Raw genomic sequence first — 18,204 nt, forward strand, 5'->3', positions numbered from 1 at the left:
TAAGGCAACAGCAATCCTTTGCCTCCGCCCTGATGATTAGTTTCTTGCCCTTACTTGCGCACCTCCTCCCCTTCCTGGCATTCTTTACCTGCCTTTCTTAACTCTTAGAATCCTAGAGTCACCATGTCTCAGAATGGGAAGAGGCCATGAAGGGCACCTAGTTCTCCCAGTGCTTGAGCAGCAATTCTTTGGACAATGCCACTGACAGATGGGCTTCCAGTCTTTGAAGCCCACCAGTGACAGGGAACTCACTGTCTCCAGAAGTAACCTATCCCACTTTAGGAAGGCTTGCCCTGATCGTTAAGAAGTTTGTCCTTACACAGAGCCAAAATTTGCCATTCTTCAATTTTGCTCTGATGTTCTTAGTTCTGTCCTTTGGAGTCAAGTTTTTTTTTTAATGTAATTAACCAATTTAGATTTGAAAAAGAAATGTACAGAAGACATAAGATAGAGCAGCTTAAAAATAATGATTATACAGGTGTGGTATGGTCAGGAGTGCTAAAGCTCAGAATGAGCTTAGAGGTTGAGAGGGAGACTAAAGGATAACCAAAAAGGTGAGTTTCCTTTTAAGCTATATTGGGAGAAAAAGAAGAGTCAAAGAAGAGGTAGGACCTTTCTTTGATTGGGGTAGATGGGAGTAAGATAACTGATAACAGAGAGGAGGCAGAACTATTCAGGAAGATGGTTTGCAAACATCTAAGATGGAAATTGGTGATTACACAGAGCCAACAAGGCTTCATCAAAAATAGATCATTCCAAACTAACCTCATTTCCTTTATTGACCGGAAGGAAGTAAACTCCTACTATGTGCCAGGTGCTTTACAAATAGTATCCCTGGAGTCTGTTAGCTTGGAGTCAGGAAGACCCAAGTTCAAATCCAGCCTCAGTCATTCAAACTCTATGCCTCAGTTTCATCATCTATAAAATGGGGATCATAATACACATATACACACAAAGAGATATATCTATACATATACACCTACATACATTGGTTCTCTTCTAGAATGAAGGACAAGTAACAACAACAACAATAACAATAACAATGGGGGAGGAGGGCTAGTAGTTCTGGAATCTTACTCTCATTGGGAATGGGTTACACTTACATACACTTACACTTACATATACATAGATATACTTAGATATCTATAATCATATTCATATATAGACATATACATTCATATGCATCTATGTAAGACTATACTATACTTATCTGTCCTCTGTATCTCTGAGGGTGGATAAACTCTTCCTTCATAAGTCCCAGTCTTTCCGTGTTTTTCCAACTCCGCCAATTTATCATTTCCTATGATGGGATTGGGATCTGGGCCCCAGAAAGGAAAAACCCTGGACTTTCCCACAGGGCCAAATCTCTGGCGGTTCGCCTGAGGCTGTAATCCCATCAACTGGCCTTTCATTGTGGCTACACCCAATCTCCCCTCCATTGTCTTACCTTCCTATGGCCCCTGGTCATTTCCCACCTTTAATCCTAGCTAGGCTATCCTTGACCTAGCTCGTCCCTCCATTGTCTTGCCTTCCTATGGCCCCAGGCCACTTCCTACCCTTGGTCCCACCTAGGCTCCATTTCCCTGGAATTCTATTACCTCATAGACTACTTGGCCACTCGTGGATCCCTCCCACAGTCTTTCTGAATATAAGGTCCATCTTGTCTCCATTAAAATGCTTAGATTCTTAAAATCTAGCTGATTGGGGTATCATTCAGTTTCAGAAGCTGAGACCTTTGCCCCTTTTCGCCAAAAGGAATTTGTGTACAGACCCCAGAAGACCCTTAAACTTTTAGATTCCTTACAGACTTCCCTCTTCTCCCTTTGAAAGCCTTAGCCTTGCCTTTTGATCTTATTCAGATGCACCTTTGCCCCTAGCCCTAAAAAGAATCTGGCTCCCATTTAGGGTCCAAGAAAACCCTTAAACTTTTAGGTTCCTTATCTACTCCCCTTATCTCTCTTTGAAAGCCCTAGCCCCACCTTCTGATCCTTTCAAACTTCTACCTTCCAGTTCTCTTCATTATCTATTCCTATTGTTTATTCAATCTCTAAGACCTTCCAATCGGAATTCTCACCTAGACCCTTTTCCCAACCACCCCTTCCCCCCTCCTTTGGCCACCCAAAGTTACTTTAGTGTATAGAAGATCCACCTTGGCCCCCATTCAGATCCTGAGACTTTCTCATGCCCAAAAGGCTGAGACTGTCTCATGCCCACTCATCCCTACGGGCATTACTAATGTTCGGGTTCCTTGGGAGTCTGGCCTATATGATTTATCTCTAATAAATTTTTCTCTGACTGGAAGAAGATTTGAGTTGAATTCTTTCAGGCAGGGTCCAGCGCTGCGATCTTGGGGTCCGTTCAAGCACCCCCAAACCCCTAGACCTCTTCATAGCCACTGCTTAGATTCTTATAATCTAGAAACTGCTTACTCATGTTCAGACTCCTTAAGAGTCAGCCTAATATGATGGATGTTCTAATAAACCTTGTCTTTGGGTGAAAGAAGGCTTGGGTCGAATTCTTTTGGGCAGGACCCATGTGTTGTGATTTTGGGGTCCCAGGACCCCTGAACCCCTAAACCGCATCACCTGCACCACAGCAATATCCCAACCTTACACTGTCTAGTTGTTTTAAATAGTCCAAAACAACATTGATGAATATGACTGACACTTGGTGTAATTTCCCTATTTTTCTCTTTTGATTAAATCCATTTTAGCCTTAACTTTGTCTGAGATCATGATTACCACCCCTACTCTTTTTTCCCTAACAAATTCTACTCCTGGTCTTTATTTTATGTTTTGTGCATATCTCTTATTTCCTATCCTTCCTGGCTCCTCTCCTTTACTTCTACTCACTATCTTGCCCTCCTATTGCTTAACCTATCCCCACTCCAAGGATCCCTCTCTTGTCCTCCCATTCCCATTAAACACCCTTCTATAGTGCCCTTTATCCTGTTTTTTCACCCTCCCGTCTAAAAATCCCTCCCTAATCCTCTCTATCCCCTTAGCCTTTTATTTCTTCTGAATTTAGAAGACTTTTATACCCATACATATATATATGTGTATGTATATATATATCTATATGTGTGTGTGTGTGTATATATATATATATATATATATAGTTCCCTCTTTAACCCATTCCCAATGAGAGTAAGGTTCCAGAACTACTAGCCCTCCTCTCCCATTGTCCTTGTTATTGTTGTTGTTGTTACTTGTCCTTCATTCTAGAAGAGAACCAATGATATCAGGAAGGTGATGTCTGGATTCGCAAGTGTGAGAGATGATCTCTGAGAATCTCTCAGGAATGAAGCCTCCTCAGGGAGTTAATAGGTTCTTGTTCCATTGAAACACTTGCAGCTGGTTGACCTTGTAAAGAAACATGCTTTTCAACACATCTTGTACTTTATCGGACCTCCTCCTCCCTTTCTAAAACTATTTACTCTAAAAAGAAAAAGAAAACCTCCTGCTTTTCCCTATCTCCAGGCAAGTGGTAAAAGTGTCTTTGTTCTTTGTTGCTGGGGTAGATTGCCTCGAATAGATTGTACCCTCAGAGCTTGCATTAATAAGCCCTGAGGAACGGCCTGGGAAAGGGGATTGCACTAGGACCTATATAACCTGTTGATCTGAACACACCTCCACTCTCTTAGGTCAGTGCCAATTTTTTGGTGCTCTGAGGGAGCCCTTTCTTGAGAAAGCTAATAAATCAATTTTTGTTTTTGCTAATATCTCTGAGTCTCTGATTCATTGATAAGGGTCTCTGTACCCCACACACAAGTGAATAGGATTTACGGTGAGGGAGGGCTGTGCAAAGTCACCAGCTTCACTCTCTTCTCCAGAGCCATCTGCCCAGTGGCAAGATATAGATCAGGACCACTGGAGATGGCCTCAGAGGCAGACTGTTATAAGGAACCAAGGCAGTATTTTGCATTGTTTCAAGAATGCCAATTACCTCCTTGATTTTTATTCACTTTGCCCTGTTATAGCTTCATTTTCCTTGGAGCTTTTTTTCCAAAGTGTTCTGCTACTTAGGACATTGTGTTTTAGCTTTGTCAATAGCTAACCTCATTACTCAACCTTCAGAGTCTGCTTTATACTGAGAAGCTCCTGCTTTACAGCCTTGGAACAAACAGGAATCACAGGCAGTGACACATCGACATTGACAAGTGAAATTGAAAGCCAAATCTACTATGGCTGAATTGCCTTCACTGTATGTTCACTTCAGTGATTAAGCAGGAAAAACAAATGATGTTTCACTTAAGCCTCACAAGGCTTAAATCAATAATCAGCTTTTAGGGTAATGAGATATATCAGAAAGAGACTTGAGTTAAGTGTTAGGGGACATGGCTTCAGATCCCGGCTCTGCTACCTTTTCACCTTGGACAAGTCATTAACCTCTCTAGGTCTCAGACTCTTTATCTGTAAAACGAGGAAATTTCATTCTGTATGCTCATCTGGTCATTGCTTTTTTTTTTTTGGTAAATAGTATTTCATTTTTTCCAATTACATGTAAAGATAGTTTTCTTTCTTTTTTGCAAGGTGGTTGGGGTTAAGTGACTTGCCCAGGGTCACACAGCTAGTAAGTGTTATGTGTCTGAGGCCATATTTGAACTCAGGTCCTCCTGAATCCAGGGCCCGTGCTCTATCCACTGCGCCACCTACCTGCCCCAAAGATAGTTTTCAATGTATATGTAGAGCCTATATCAGATTGCATGCCATCTTGGGGAAGGAAGGAGGGAGGGGGAGAAAATTTAAAACTCAAAAGTCTTATGGAAGTGAATGCTGAAATCTAAAAAAAGTTTTTTAAAAATTAGTTTTCAACATTCATTTTTATAAGATTTTGAGTTCCAGATTTTTCTCCCTCCTTCCCTTCCCTCCCTCTTCCCCAAGATGGCAAGCAATCTGATATAGGTTATACATGTAATTGCCTCTTTAAAAAAATAATTAATTAATTATTTTTTAGTTTTCAACACTCACTTGCACAAGATTTTGAGTTCTAAATTTTCTTCCCCTTCCCCTCTGCCCCCTCCCCAAAACAGCATGCAATTTGATATAGGCGCTACATATACATTCATATTAAATACATTTTCACATTAGTCATGTTGTGAAGGAGAATTAGAACCAATGAAAGAAACACAAGAAAGAAGAAACAAAAAAAAAGAGGAGAGAGCAAATAGTATGCTTCCATCTGCATTCAGACTCCATGGTTTTTTTTTTTCTGAATTTGGATAGCATTTTCCATCATGAGTCTTTTGGAGTTGTCTTAGATCCTTGCATTGCTGAGAAGAGTTAAGTCTATCAGTCAGTCAACACACAATGTTGCTGTTACTGTGTATAACGTTCTCCTGGTTCTGCTCCCTGCACTCAGCATCAGTTCATGTAAGTCTTTCCAGATTTTTCTCAAGTCTGCCTGCTCATCATTTCTTATGGAACAGTAATATTCCGTTACATTCATATACCACAACTTGTTCAGCCATTCCCCAATTGATGGGCATCTCCTCAATTTCTAATTCTTGGCCACCCCAAAAAGAGCTGTTATAAATATTTTTGTACATGTGGGTCTTTTTCCTATCTTTATGATCTCTTTGGGATACAGCCCTAGAAGTGCTATTGTTGGGTCAACAGGTATGTACACTTTTCTTTCTCTTTATTTATTTATTTATTTATTTTGGTTAGGCAATGGGGTTAAGTGACTTGCCCAGGGTCACACAGCTATTTAGTGTTATGTGTCTGAGGCTGGATTTGAACTCAGGTCCTTTTGAATCCAGGGCTGGTGCTCTATCCACTGTGCCACCTAGCTGCCCTAGTATGTACACTTTCATAGCCCGCTGGGCATAGTTCCATACTGTTCTCCAGAATGATTGGATCAGTTCACAACTCCACCAATAATGCATTAATGTTCCAATTTTCCCACATCTTCTCTGACATTTCTCATTTCTAGTTTTGTCATGTTAGCCAATCTGATAGGTGTGATGTGGTACCTCAGAGTTATTTTGATTTGCATTTCTCTAATCAATAGTGATATAGAGCATTTTTTCGTATGACAATAGATAGCTTTAATCTCTTCCTCTGAAAAATGCCTGTTCATATCCCTTGACCATTTATCAATTGGGGAATGACTTGTATTCTTACAAATTTGACTCAGTTCTCCACATATTTTAGAAATGAGGCCTCTATCAAAGACACTGGCTATAAAAATTGTTTCCCAGCTTTCTGCTTCCCTTCTAATTTTGGTTGCATTGGCTTTGTTCTCTTTAATTTAATGTAATAAAAATTATCCATTTTGCATTTCATAATGCTCTCTACCTTGTTTAGTCATAAATCATCTGGTCATTTCTTGACACTGTGCCTTTGTATAGGCTGTTCACCATGCCTGGAACGCCCTTCCTCTTGACCGCCTCCCAGCTTCTCTGGCTCCCTTTGAGTCCTAGCTAAGATCTCATTTTCTACAAAAAGCCCTTCCCCTCTAGATCTTGTTTATACATAGTTGTTTTTGTGTGGTCCTGCTCATCAGACTGTGAGCTCTTTAGAGAGAAGGAACTGTTTTTTGCCTTCCTTTGTAAACCTAGCCTGGCATATAGCAAGTACTTACTAAATGCTTGTTAACTGACTGCCTTCGGGGAGGAGCTCACTATCTGGTGATCTGGGTCAATAAATAACTGGTATCAGGCTCATCAGAGCAGACTGAGCTCAAACTTGTGTTACATTTGAAAATTAAGGTAAACTGAGAGACAAAGTTCTGAACATGATCAATTTATTGATTAGGTTAGCAGTAACCAACAAATTGGGTTGATGGCCTCTTTCGATGACCAAGGACATGAGTGAGGGCTGACAAGGTCTTATAGCAAGATGACACAGCACAATCTCTAGCAACATAGATATGTCTTCTTCTGACTGGCTATCAACATAGTCAGAATTGAGATTACATCATTTGGACCTCCCCTTCTGAAACTCCCTTAATCTCAGCCAAGACATGTGATTGGAATCATAAGAAAGGTTCTCAAGTGATGGGAGTTGTTCATCCTTCATACTCACAGAGAACCAATGACATCACAATGTTGAGGTCAAGGTGGCCGATGAGTCCAATATGATGTCTTTAGATTTGTGCATCTTGCGTTTCTCTTGTGCTAGTGTGATTCTGCTTTGCCTTCTTTGATCTGGGCATGCCATGCTGGACAGTTTTGTGCCAGCATCTCCAAAGTCTCACAACCTGTACTAAAGTTCTTCAGAGAGACCTTGAGAGTGTCCTTGTCTCACTTCTTCTGACCTCTGTGCAAGTGCTTGTCTTGTGATAGTTTTCTGTAAAAAGTCTTTGGGGTGGCCAGCCCATTGGAGTTTCGCTCTCTGAAGTAGAGTTTGAATGCTTGGTAGTTCAGCTCAAGAAAGGACTTCTGTGTCTGGTACCATAATCTTCAAAATCTTCCTAAGGCAATTCCAATGGAAGCGATTCAATTTCCTGGCCAGGTTCTGGTAGCCTGTCCAGGTTTCCCAGGCAAATAACAATGAGGTCGGCACAATGGCTCCATAGACCTTCCCGTGATGGGAGTTAGGTAAATCAGGTTTCTCTGCAAAGTAAATGATGGGTGGGGTTACAAAGCTGGAGGTAATTACAAGGCAAAAACTTGACCTTTACGCAAGTCTCTCTGGAATGTGGGTGGTCAGTGAAGTTTACAAAAGTTAGGAACTGGGAGATGGAATACTAAATGTAGCTTGGTTAAGTCTTAGCAAAATAGAATTAAAATAAATTTTTAAATTTTACACTTGATAACAGTACACTCATTGATCAGAGGATCATAGGTTTGAAGCTGGAGGGAATCTGAGTCTAGTCCTAATGTGCTCGTTTTATAGATGAGGAAAGGAAGGCCTAGGGGCCAACAGGTGGTGCAATGGATAGAGTAGGGGCCCTAGAGTCAGGAGGACCTGAGTTCAAATCCAGCCTCAGACACTTACTAGCTGTGTGTGATCCTGGTCAAGTCATTTAACGCTGATTGCCTCAAAAAAAAAGAAAAAGAGGAAATGAAGGCCTGAACAGGTTTTTTTTTTTAACTTACCCATGGTCCTAAAGTAGTCAGTGCATGCTGCCTCCCCCATTAGAATGTGAGGGCAAGGATTATTTTTGCTTTTCTTTTAGCTTCAGAGTTTAGCCTGGTACCTGGCACATAGTACTTAATAAATTCTTGCTAACTTGAACTGGGTGTAACTCAGTCCTTCGACTTTAAAATATTACTTCACAAAAGTGCCCCAAACTGCCAAGGTCAAAGAGGATATAGAATGGAAAAACAAAAGGTCATTGGATTTTGTAAGTAGAGGGGTCATTGATAACTTTAGAGAAGGCAGGCAGTGGTTGGGGCAGAAGGTTAATTGGAAGGGATTGAGGAGATAGTAGCTAGGGAGGAAGTAGAAAAAATGCTAATGCTGAAGTCTGAGGGGTGGAAGAGGAGGATTGAGGAAGTTTATGTTGGATTGCCTCAATCTTCTCAGTGGAAGAGTCTATTGGGACAGGGGAACTTCTGGCCTAGAGGCCCCATGTGGCCTTCTAGAGCCTCAAATGCAGCCCTTTGGCTGAATCCAAAGTTCACAGAACAAATTCTTACGGCCTTGAGGCCACGGGTTCCCCATACCTGCCAAAGATGTGGGGTTTGAGGTGCATTTCATGGTTATAGAAGAGAAGGCTACTAAGATTAAATGAGGTAATTGTTGTAAAGCATTTAGAACAGAGTCTGGTGCTTAATAAATGCTTATGGCCCTTAAATGGGAACAAGACAATGAGTATGATACAAGTGGAGGAGGATTGTGGAAAGCAGAAAGGAGCCAGCTGAGAGCCCTTACATTTACAGGATTCCATATATTTACATTGGAAGAAAGTAAAATTTTGTGATCTTTCTCTAGTGATAGTAATTTATGGAACAGGAGCACAGAAGTTAGATGGTGGAGGGTCACCCAAGGACAAGGTTTTTATAGTTTAGGAATGGTAGAGGGTCACAGGGGCAAAGTAGTCTAGGGCAGGGATCTAGGGTGAGACATTCAAATGTCAAACATTATTAGCTGACATTTATAGAAAACTTTTAAAGAGCTGAAAATTGTTAGCATGTCTCATCAGGTCCTCCTGTGAACAACCCTGTGAAGTATGTTTATTTGTAATTATTTATTTGTAATTATTTTTCCCACTTCACAAATGAAGAAGTTGTGTCTCAGAGACCTCAAGTGATTTGCTCATGGTCACAATCCTCAAGGAAGGTACTTGTATCTCTCCCAACTCAAAGTTGGGTGTTCTTTCCTCTAAGCCACATGTCAAACCACAGAGTCAGTGCTGGGTAAACAAAGCAAGATGGGGGAAGAGTGAGGTCTATGTTACCTTCCAAGGCAGTCCATTTCTTTTTGGATGGTTGTGATCATTAGGAAGTTTTCCCTTTCATTTAACCTCAATTTGCCTTTCTGTAACTTCCCCCCTATTATTCCTAGTACTGTCTTCTGAGGTCTAAGTGGATCAAGACTAATTCCTTTTCCTTATGACAGCTTTCCAAATACATGAAGACATAAATATTGAGAGAAATTATCATTAATAACCAATATCTTGGGGAGATTCAGAAGTGTTCCCTTTTTCTAAATTCACTTTAAAAAGTTGTTTTCTTGAAGGACATTACTGATAATGAGATTTGCCTTAACTTCTCCTGTTGGTCAGACCCCACTCAACCTTGCAACAAACTTAATCTAGGGTGGGGAAGCCCTTCATGTTCTACTCAAACTTGGGTGGAGACAGATCCTTGTGTCTAAATAGCCAAAGTCTTGGGTGGTCTGAGTAGAGATAATTTCTCTGCCCAAGGCCACTTTCAGTCCCTCATTGAACAGCTAAGGATAACTGTAAGCCCCTCCACCAAGCTTGTCTTTGGTCTAAGACAGAAGTTCAAATGACCATCCTTTTATTAATAACCTGCTGACCTTATTAATGATTAAATTACCCAGAAACTGTTAGGCATCATCAAAGTAATACATATATATGTGTGTGTATGTATGTGTATATATGTATACATATTACATACACACACAGATTAGTGATATCTTTACAGGTACCACTATCTAATCTCTCTCTCTCTCTGAAAAGAAGACAAGCCAAGGGACAGCCTGAGTATTGCACTACTATCTATGAAATATCAGTTATCAGAATATGCAGGGGGAGACCTGCAGCACACTGGAAAGCTCCTCTATGGAGGATTCCAGACTTGGACAAGAATTATATAAGATAAAAAGGCCTGGAAACGTTGTGCTCAATGATAGTGGATGTGCCCCACATTGGTAAGATTGTGTATTCATCTGTCACTTACCTGTATGTATGACCTTGGACAAATGACTCAATTTCTTTGGGTTTTGATATCCCCATCTGTAAAGTGAGGAGGTTGGACACTCCATCTGAGCCCTAAACTGGACTTTGCCACTAACTCAAATGCAAAACAGGGAAGTATGGCTGGATACTCATTTTATGAGAGATGTGCGGGTTTTAGCAGACTGTAAACCCAATAGGAATTGACAGTGTGATGTTAATCAAATATATATATATATATATATATATATGTACACACACACACACACACACACATATATATTTAATGGACCACAGATATATAGTTAGAAGGGTCTTACAGGTCATATAGTTCAACTTTCCCACCCCTGCAGGTGAACTGAGGCCTAGAAGGCTGAAATGACTTACCTAAGGTTACAAAAGTAGTAAGTGGAAACGCCCAGATTCAAAACCAGGTTTTCTGAATCCAAATACAGCTTTTTTTCTACTGCACCATGATGCCTTCCTACTTTCCTAAATTTGTTTCATACTATTTCTTTATATAAGTCCTCCTAATGTATTACTATATAAATATATAAATGTAGTAAGTCCCCCTAATGCCTTTCTATGTAAATTAAATAATTTTATAACTTTATTTACAGATTTTGAACAGTACATTTATTTTGTGAAATAACTGCCCAGTTATTAAAATAGCTCAGATTTCCTACACAGGGACATTTGACAAACTTTTTTTTGCTGTTGAAACTTGATATGGGGCGAAATTGGAAGCTAGGCTTCATAATATTCACAGCAAAGGGAACAGAGTCCTCAAAAGAAAGACATTTTAGACTTCAAATTTTTTTTTCCAAAAAGTTTCTTCAAATCTTTTCTTCCTTCCCAGAATACTTCCCCTAATGCCTCTCCTGTCTGCTTAGATATGGGTAACTCTCAAATAATAATCCACACTAATAGCTGGGAACATCAGCACACAGTTGATTGTGGAAAGTGGCCCTGAAACAACTTGGACAGGGATTGTTAGAGGCTGTCAGGTTGAAAGAAACTGCTGGTAGGAGCATCTTGGCTCCTCCTTGGTGGAGATCCATGTACCAAATCACTGTGAAAAAAACCAGTTGGGAGACTTTGTGACTGACTCACCCACATTTACAGTAAAGGACAGACTTGCACTTTAATAATACCAGGTCCAAGCACCATCTTAGGCTATATTAAGAAGCATAATATCTAGGTTTGGGGAGGTGATATTTCTTGCTATAATCTTCTCTGGTTAGACCCCATATGGAGTATTTTGTGGTAGTTCTGAGTACCACATTTTAGGAAGAGCATTCATAATCTAATCATCTCAACCCACCCCTCCTGTTGAAGACACCACCAATCCTGTGGTCACAAAACTATGCAACTTGGGAATTATCCTCAACTCTTCACCACATCAATCCCTTTCTCCCACCCTTATCCCCAATTCAAACATTTGCCAAATCTTTTCAATTCCACCTCCTCAACCACCATCTCCTCTTTATTTTGACCACATCTGTCTCAGTTCAGGGTCTCACCACCTGGACCATTGCACTGTGCTCTTGGTTTCCTGGCACCCAGTCTTTCCTTGCCAATTTCTCTTCCATACAGATGCCAAATAATAACCCTAAAATGCAGCTCTGACAATATCACTCCCCTCTTTCATAAAAAGTTTCAGTGGCTTCCCATTACACTTACGGTAAGATATAAACCCTGTTTGACACTTGAGAACCAATGACACACCACTCTCCTCTTCAACTCACCACTATGGCCAAACTGCCCTACCTGTTGCTCCACATACAGATGATCTCTCTCACTTCCAAAATTTTGCATGGGATGTTTGCCCATGTCTGGAATGCATCTACTTCTTGGGACTCTTGGCTCCCCTCAAGACTCAGTTGAAGTGCCACATCCAACGGGTTTTTCCTAGTTCCCTCAGTTGTTAGTATCCCACCTTCCAACAGCAATGACCTTGTATTGATTTTGTATATGTCCTGTATTGACTTATCATTGAGGGATGTTTCATTTTTGCACCTGCATCCCTAGCACAATGCCTAATCTAGTAGGCATTTAATGTTTTCTAAAAATGAATTGTCCTCATTTTACAGATGAAGAAGCTAGAGGCTCAGGTTAGGTTGCTTGCTTATGCTTACACAGATAATACTTATCAGAGGTAGGAATTGAACTTAGATCTTCCCGACTACAAGTCTAGCATTACCTCTTCCACATATTCTCTCTCATGCCATGAGAATTGTTTTAAGAAATGGACTATTTACCAACTAGCAAGATCCAGTTAATGATTGTTTTCTGTTATTTGAAGCGTTGTTATGCTCAACGGGAGAATCAGACTTTCTGTGCTTTGGGTCCAAAGGGCAGAAATAGGAACCATGGCAACCTGGCACAGTGATGAGCACCAACTCCATAGTTTGAGGATCCTATTGGGCTGGAGACCTCCAAAGTCTCTCCTAGTTTTAAATTAATAATCAATTATTGCAAGGAGGCAAATTTCAGCTTAATGCAACAAAGAACTTTCTAATAATTTTAGAGCTATGCAAAAGTAGAACAGGCAACTTGAGGTGTCAGGCTTTTCCTCACTATAGCTCTGTAAGCAAAGCCTAACTGGCCACCTGTCGGGCATATGGGAGAGGTGACTCGTGTTCCTACAGGTTAATGCAGGAGGCTCCCTCCAACTCTCAAGCTGTTGAGGTATTTTCAGTATGTCCATTTCATCAGCATGGAAAATTTCCTTTCCCAATGCAAATGCAAATGGCACCCCTTGGTGCCTTCTTATTCTATGATACCTATCTAAGAAATTTCGATTCAACAACCAGGAGGCCGGCCTATGGTTTTTCCTCAGCAGCTATATGATTCAATCCTCTCATTTTCCTGATAAGGACATAGGCCCAGGAAATAGGAAATAGATTAAATGACTTGAAGACAGTAAACATTAGAGGCAGAATTTGCACACAGGTCCTGATTCCAAGGTTAAAGCTCTGTGTGCTATATTGCTACAAAATTGTTTCACATCCTTTTCTGCAGATAGGTATCCTTGATGTCTTAGATGTCAGCTGGCATACGATAATACAAATCATTAGACTATCAAAGTGATTAGATGTACAAATTATGTTGTGGTGGAGATTCTTTTTTGAAATGGACTATATTTGTGGAGATGGCGTTTGAACTAGGCCTTGAAGTTGGGCAGAAATTAAGACAGCAAGCAGGCAGAAATGGGGGAGAAGGAAAAAGGAATTTCATGTAGAGGGAACAATGTGAGAAGAGAGACAGAAGGACTTCCAACTTAGCTTCTCACGTTTTGAGGAACTACATCACTCTTTAATGTAAGCACCAATACAGACAAGTAGAGACTGTTGGCAGCCAATGTATCCATAATGTAAAATATACCCCAAAAGAAAGAAGAAATATTGTAAAGATTTAGGCTTTGAGATCTAGGATAGGTACAAGCAGGTAGGCTGAGGGAGTAAATTCTCTATAAAGCTTTTGGAGAACCCGTCTGATAAAACTTTTGATTGGCTTTATTGTCTTAATTTAGAGATAATAGCTCTAGCATTGTTTCTATAATTGTTACTCTTTTACTTGTTGAGGCAGAAAGAAAGAACATTTTAAATGGTGTGTGAACAGGAACACGTTTATTACAAAAGAAAAAACCTCAGAACAAATAAAATTCACATTGTATCGAGCTACAATATGGGAGCAGATAAAAAAAATATTACACAGTTCAAGGTTGCCCTGGCAAACAGAATGCATCACTGTTGCTATATGACATTAACATAGATTTTAAAATAATCAGTAGCGGCGAGTAAAGCGGGTGTCATTAGGTCTGTTCCCTCTGTCCTGTTCTCCAAATTCTCCACCTTGCATTCCACCACGCTGCATCACATGGCCCCGGGAATTTCTACCTGCAAAGCTGCCACGCCTAGGAACAAATTCAAACTTTTTGTCCCCAAGATTCTCTCCCACCCCTGTAGGCCGCTACCTGTACATTTTCAAGGAGGGCTGTTCAGTATGATTCACAACCATCAACTCTTATCTATTGCCTTCCCTCTCTTGATCAGATGCATCAGATGATAGAACCATGAGATTGCTTTATAGGGAACAACATATGACTGATCGATCACACATGGCTTTAGGTAACAAAGGTTATTACTTGGAAAGATTTCATTTTGTTTTGAAACCTTCAAATCAGCAAGTTAAACAAACATGCAAAAAAGAGGCTGTTATAAAAGGAAGAGGAAGGGAAGCGTGAAGAAAAAGAAAATCAACTATCCTCGACGAAACTTCTTACCCCGACATCCCTCCTCGATTCATCACATGGCCTGGTCCAGAGTGACCAGACATTCTTCTCTCACCACCTAAAAGACAAGACAGTTTTCAAACATCTGGAGAAAATTCTCCAGAAACTGTAGTGCTTTGGTATAGCCCTTCCTCATCTTACTTCCCACTAAATGAAAATCTAGATAGATTAATGAGTGGGGTCTGGCTAGATGCTTACTGCACTACTATTACTAACATACGTAACAATGACTGCGTAAGATACTGCCCACTATGGCCCACTGGCAGTGACTGATGTAGGCGCACTGTCTCTTGCTTTCTCTCATTTCTAACTTTTTCATCTTTCAAAAGGCAGATCCTGTTTGGTGTCTATACTTGTTATGTACAGATCCAGGCCTGTAGAGGACTTTTAATGTCTAGAACAATTTCAGAAGTGTAAAGGATACAGTATTACAGAGATTCTGAAAATGACCTCACAGAGAATCTGTATTTAAACAGGAATCTTCTCTACAACACCCCCAAGAACAAATGGTTATCCAACCGCTGCTTCCACAGGTCTGCTCTTTGTCAAAGCAGTCCATTTTATCTTAGAACTCGTTTACTAGGTTTTTCCTTATATTAATTGACGTGATATCCATCTCTCCGCAATTCTCACCCATTGCTCCTAGATCTACTCTCTGGGACCATACAGAACAAATCTAATTGCTCTTTGCCATGACAGGCGTTTAAATACTTGAATACAGCCATGGTATTTGTTCACCTTCCCTACAGGTTCTCTCTCTGAGTGCATCATCCCCAGCTCCTTCAAACAATCTGCATTTCATGGTTTCTAGGTCCCTCCATAATCTGGTTGCCTTCCTTCGAATGCATTCCAATTTGCTAATGTCCTGCCTCAAGTGTGGCCCCCTTGAACCATGTGGAAGAGGACATGGCTACCACTGCTTCCTTCACTGTGGACACTATGCTTTTATTTTTATTGATATATTTTCTAATAAATAACCTTCACCCCCACCCCAGCACTTTCTTATAGAAAGCCATACACAATTGCCTCAGTGATAGTAACTGGGAGTATATTGCCTTTCATTTTTGTGGGTAGTTTTACCAGTTGCTAATAAAAAGTTTGTGTGCTTTTCCCTTCAATCATTTGGAACCAACCTTCCCTAATATGCAAGGAACCTTGATGTCTTTTGTGTTTTTACGCAAGATATATGGAAGGCTAGATTTAGAGTCTGAGGGCCAAGATTCAAATTCCAGTTCTGTCACTTCCTGTGTGACATCAGGCAATAACAACTTCTCTACATCTCATCTGTAAAATGAAGGGGTTGATCAGGTGACCACTAAATCCTTTCCTGCTCTGTATCTACAATCACATATTGTTGTAGTCTTTGTGTCTCTTGTTTTTATGACTGCATTCTTCACACAGCATTCAATAAGACTCAAGGATCTCTGAATTCTTCGTATTTGCCATTCCTATGCTACAAAAATATTTTATTACATCCACACACCACAATTTGTTCAACTATTCTCCAATAATCAGGTGCACAGTTTGTTCCCAGTTTTTTATTACAACTAATACTATGGGTCATTTATTTCTGTCACTGACATCCATTAGCAGGGATTTTAAAGGCTACCTCATCCAAACCATTCTGAACAATCTTTTCCACACCGTAACTGAGAAATGATCATCCAGTCTTTACCTGATGAAGGGGAAGTGAAGGAAAAACTACTACCTCCCAAGGCAGCACATTTCATTTCTGGATAGCTCTATCACGGAGTTTTTCCTTGATGTAAACATCAAGCCCATTTTCCCTTTTGCAACTTCTACCATAGCTCTGGGTTTTGTACTCTAGGGCCAAGCAGAACAAGTCTGACCCTTCTCCCATGACAGTTCTTCAAATACTTGAAGACAGCTATCATGTCCACCAGATCATCAGTTTTTCCTCCACGCTGAACATAGATCCCCAGTTCCTTTACTGATCCTCATGTGACATGAACTCAAGTCCTTTCATCATCCTTGTTGCTCTCCTCTGGACACTCTCCAGGAGAGTTTATCAGTGTCTTCCTTAAGGGCTCAGAACTGAACACAGATATCCACGTATGATCTGACCAAGGCAGAGTGCACGGGGACCTCCCTAATTTTAAACACCAGGTTTCTCTTAATGTAGCCTGACATATGCATTGCCTCTCTTGGCTGCCAGATCACCTTGTTGACCCATCACTTGCATTCCACTAAAACTACAAAATCTTTTAGATGAACTGCTGTCTAGCCATGTCTACTCCATATTGTCCTTGTAAAGCCAAGTGCAATGGATTTAAAGTTTTTCCTTTCTAAATTTCAACTTTTTCAATTAAATTTTTCTAGGTCTTTTTGAATCCTGACAATGTGCTATCATTACCTTTGAGTCATGTGCAAATGTGATTTGTGTCTTTATCAAAATCACGGCTGTGTGACCCTGGGCAAGTCACTTAACCCCAATTGCCTTAAAAAAAAAAAAATCATGGACCAAAAAAAAAAAATTGTAACAGCATAAAATCAAGCAGGTATCTGAGCTATTCTACTATAGAGACTTGCTCCTATTTTGGTCTGGTCATTTAAATGATACAGAAACCACCAGACTGAATTATTGCCTAACCCTGTATTTCTCCATCTTTCCCCTTAAGAATAATATCAAAGACTTTGCCAATCTAGATTTACTTATAAGCATTCCCTTCATGTACTGGGTTATGCCCTGGCAAGAAAGAAAATGAGTTTTTTCTGGCATGACCCATTCTTGATAAAGTCGTGCTGGCTCTTTATGATCACTATATTACTTCCATATGAACACTAACCATCTCCTTTAATAATAATAATAATAATGATGATAATAATGGGAGCACATGTATAGTGTGCCCAGCTTTCTTCTCCTTCTGTAAGACAAATTTCTAAGATGCAGTGGTCACTTCCTCCAGGTTCCCATCATTTCCACCCCAGTGCTCAGTTCCTCCTTGGTGATAATAATCAGTTGTAGAATGGAATTGTTCATAGCTCTTTCAATCTTTTGAAGCAGTCATAAAGTCATGAAATCACTAGATGTTCTGCTTTAGGTAGAGTGTGCTCTAGCAGATGTGTAACTGAAGTCTCCCATTACTACTATATCATACCTCCCTGCCAGATGTTTATTTCTTGAGTTCTTCTCTATTTTCTTTCTGTCCATTTGGTCTGTGATCTAGTCTCGACGGCAGTAGCACTTGTTTCTGTCTTCACTGACCTTTCTCAAATGTTCTATGTGATGCTTCTCTTGATATTATTCTTGGCTATCTGACCATGAAAGGGTCTTAAATTATAATGCTCTTTCTCAGCAGTCCTGGTTTACCTAGCCTGTTTCTTTTGAACAAAGTATGCCCTTCAAGACCCCTTATATTCCAGTCCTAGGCCTCATTCTAGTAAATTTAGGTCATACCTCTTCAAATTTGCTTTAATTAGGACTTCTAATTTATAAATAATGTGGCAATTTTTCTCACACATTTCCAAACTGCTTAACATAGCTCTAGCTGGAGGGAATTGATGTTTCCCAAAGCTTCTCCAAAAATGAATTTCTTCCTTGTTTGTATCTTTTTCATTTTGAAAAATATAGGTGA

At 40.2% G+C, this 18,204-nt stretch overlaps 1 protein-coding gene across 5 annotated transcripts in view; it reads right to left on the reverse strand.

The window, feature by feature from the left end:
* Positions 1–6,755: 6,755 nt before the first annotated feature.
* The window catches only part of LOC114035158 (scaffold attachment factor B1-like), a 47,809-nt gene continuing 36,360 nt past the window's right edge, over positions 6,756–18,204 (reverse strand). For 4 of the 5 annotated variants that reach the window (XM_027851173.1, XM_027851169.1, XM_027851172.1 and 1 more), the window contains 2 exons: positions 14,600–14,666; positions 13,922–14,230 (listed from right to left, as the gene is read on the reverse strand). In XM_027851173.1, coding sequence (XP_027706974.1) covers positions 14,101–14,230; positions 14,600–14,666 — 197 coding nt within the window. In that variant the 3' untranslated portion in view covers positions 13,922–14,100. Of the gene's footprint in view, positions 7,559–13,921; positions 14,231–14,599; positions 14,667–18,204 lie in introns of those variants that run through there. The other variant, XM_027851170.1, reaches the window with a different exon arrangement.

This window comes from Vombatus ursinus, unplaced genomic scaffold (genome assembly GCF_900497805.2).
Source record: "Vombatus ursinus unplaced genomic scaffold, bare-nosed wombat genome assembly UNPS02009173.1, whole genome shotgun sequence".
Taxonomy (NCBI): Eukaryota; Metazoa; Chordata; class Mammalia; order Diprotodontia; family Vombatidae; genus Vombatus; species Vombatus ursinus.